General features: G+C 32.4%; 1 protein-coding gene across 1 annotated transcript in view; it reads right to left on the bottom strand.

Annotated features, from left to right (window-relative positions):
- Positions 1-1685, bottom strand: part of LOC104773448 (aspartic proteinase A3-like) — a gene marked incomplete in the record, with an annotated part of 3732 nt that extends 2047 nt beyond the window's left edge. The window contains 5 exon segments of the mRNA XM_019242665.1: positions 36-148; positions 250-344; positions 458-518; positions 607-976; positions 1578-1685. Coding sequence (XP_019098210.1) covers positions 36-148; positions 250-344; positions 458-518; positions 607-969 — 632 coding nt within the window.
- Between the last annotated feature and the right edge of the window lie 1489 nt (positions 1686-3174).

The raw sequence follows: 3174 nt of genomic DNA, 5'->3' as shown, positions 1-3174 counted from the left end.
AAAAAAAAAAAAAAAAAAAAGAGAGTGTTTCATACCAAACCGGAGTTGAATTTCCTACAGAAATCTCTTTGAAACCCAAACCAAGGATACCATCAAACTTTGCCAACAAGAATGTAATACCAGGCTCACTAGTAGCCTCTATGAATTCCTGTGGTGATATATAGATGTAGCAGTAAGATATGAATACCACCAAGAAGGCAAGAAACAGTAAACACGCACGAATATGTAAGCGGCTGAATCGGGGTTTACCTGCTCCTTGACAACAAGATCACCAACTTTAACATCATCATAGCTAAAGTAACCAGCAATAGCACCTGTTCCATAGCGGATTGATGCTGGTTTACCTGTATTTTCAATCATCAGAAGACGGGTGCTAATTAAAACTATGCCTTTCTTGAAAAATTATCAAGAAACATCAAAGTATCGATGCATAACAAGATGAACAGAGAGAACACACCGTTCTTTTTGTAGGTTGATGACTGGCTAGCCTTGTACTTCGAGTGAAAATAACAAGCAACCTGAAAGAACATTAAAGAGAGATTATACAAAAGCATTTTCACAATTAGTATGCACTCTCAAGAACAAAAATTTACCATTAACACGTACCGATAAGTAACATTTAGTTGATGGTATCCAGAGGTTGGAGCTACCGGTATCAAAGATCACAGTGAACTTCTGAGGTGGAGTACCAATGGTAATGTCACCATAGTATTGAGCATCCAAATAGTTTTTCAGTGGAACCATATCCGCATTTGCATCGTTCAGGCGAAAATGGTCTTTGGGAAACCAAGACCCTCCTCGGTTTTTCAAAAATAGCTGAGAAGCTAGCCTGTTGCCCCGGTCTAGTTTCCTCTTCTTCAATCCAATTCTAATGGTTCCATCACCGTTTCGCTCACACGAAGCAGTGGATATAAGGACTAAACATGAAAGAAAGAACACAAGCAAGAAGGATTGGAACCTAGTTCCCATTTTTACCCTGTCATCATAAAAACAATCTCACATCAAGTTTAAAGAACAGCCACATATATTCCTAGTTGTAACTGCTATAGAGATGAAGACGAAACAACATATACAACATCAAGAAACGTTAAGTCTGTCGAATAATAAATATGTAGATCATAAGGATTTAACAAACTCATATGTCTAGAACAAGTGAAGACTAAAGGCAAATTACAGTGTAAAATTATTTATAAGGTATCCCTCAAAACTTCAAGCAAATAAAAAATGTAAAAATGAAAAACTATTGGTGCAAAAAAAAGTCAGAGGCATAAGCCCCACACCAGAATCAAACAAACTCAGTTTCAATTCAATCATAGAATATTACTTCCAATCAAATCTTCATATAGTTCTTAAAGTGAAGAATCTAAGATAAACCCTAGAAAAACATTCCAAAAGTCAAGTAAAGATCAGAGGAAACACAAAAGTAACAACTGAAGAAGATTCACCACATTTTCTTGCTTTGCTAAAATACAATGGAACTTCTAAAAAACATAGCAACAAACAGAAATTGAAGTAAATTTTTGAGGAAAGAAAAGAAAACTGGAAAATATCAAAGAAGTAAAAGAAAGAACACTCACAGAGAAAATGTGAGTAGAGAGATTCTTAAACGTTTTAAGTTAACAAGACGAAGAAGAATGGTGTAGGGGTATATATTTATATGTAAATGACTTATAAGAGAGAAACTCTCAAGAAAAACACTAGAGAAAGCAATAATAAAGTTCAACTTTTTTAACTATCAATGTCAATTAATTGATAATAAATTTAGTTGTTGCTTGCGAATGGAAAACTTTTTAAGTATATGAAGGTATTAAATTAAAAGTTTTAAAATGTGAGTTAGATTCATAAGCAAGCGTCACGTTTATGTAACCTTGCTTGCTTATGCATGGACCCGGACAGATCAGCAAAATCCGTTTTGTATGTTTTTAAGGAAAAAAGTTCAATATTTTTTTTGAAAAAACTTTAATCTGTCGACCCTTGTAGTATAACTTATTTAAAGATTGACCCCAATTGTTCTCTTGAATTTATGTAGTAGGTTAATAATATTTTGCATAATTTCTGGGATACATTTACATATAGTGAGTATAAAGTTGTCTTTTCAATAAGTACATAGTTATGAGTTATTATGACTTATGATATCTTCTTTAAGTTTTGTTTTCAACATCAAACTCATTCTATTTGAAGTGTGCAAGGAAGAGCCTAATATGTCTCTTTTCAGAAAAAAGAACCTTATATGTATTAATGTCTTTTACTAAACTAAAACATCCATTAATTAGTTAGTGTATATTTTTGTACATAAAGTATTCTATATTTTGTTTTAATAAAAAGAAAGATAGTTTCTGTAATTGGTACTACTGTTATATAAAAATCTAGAAACTAAGGGACAATATATTTTAAAAATTAAATTACTAACAAAAATATTGGAAATATCAAAAAGGATATATATAAAACTGAAAAAGAGTAAGAATACCATCATCTTGTGAAATTAAGTATAGTTTTAAATTTATATAAACAACGAAAATTTGCACTGTCATTTAAATTTTAATATTTTTTAAATAGACATTGACAGTAAGAAAACTAAAGATCTGTCTATGGCTCTATGCTATTGTAATTTATTTATTTCTTATCTAAAATTTTGAATGGGGTGTGTTTCGCATTAGGTACGCTTCACGTTGACCCCATGCTTGGGTCCAGCTTAGCAATATCCCGATTCTTAGACAGTAACGTCTATAAATCAACTTTGTCACCCTAATTATACCATTCCTATGTTCACCAGTAGTTAATTAGTCCATACCTTACAAATGAGTTAAAAAAAAAGGTAATATTCACACGAATCTGTGGAGACTTTTAACAAGAATATGGAAAAAGTTAAACGGAATTCTTCCAAAAACAAATAATAGATAGTTTGTTTGATTGGTGTTTGCTGCAAATGGAAAACATAAGGTTGCTTTGGTTTGTAGCACAAGCAAACGTCCTCACGTTGTTGACGCTGCGTTTGGGACCCATACACACACAAACACGTTTCCTTTAAGTTTCAGCTTTTCATATTTGCTCATCCAACCCCCTTTAAGTTTCCTTACTTTCCCTCTAACCCCCTACATTAGTGTCTAACTAGTATTTGTATTTCCCATTGTAGGCAGTAGGCATTATAGCTTATTAGAAAAAGTATAATGAAAA

The sequence above is a fragment of the Camelina sativa genome, unplaced genomic scaffold, assembly GCF_000633955.1.
Source record: "Camelina sativa cultivar DH55 unplaced genomic scaffold, Cs unpScaffold00545, whole genome shotgun sequence".
Lineage (NCBI taxonomy): Eukaryota > Viridiplantae > Streptophyta > Magnoliopsida > Brassicales > Brassicaceae > Camelina > Camelina sativa.
The sequence above is the reverse complement of the archived record's forward strand: the minus strand, read 5'-3'. Positions and strand labels throughout refer to the sequence as shown.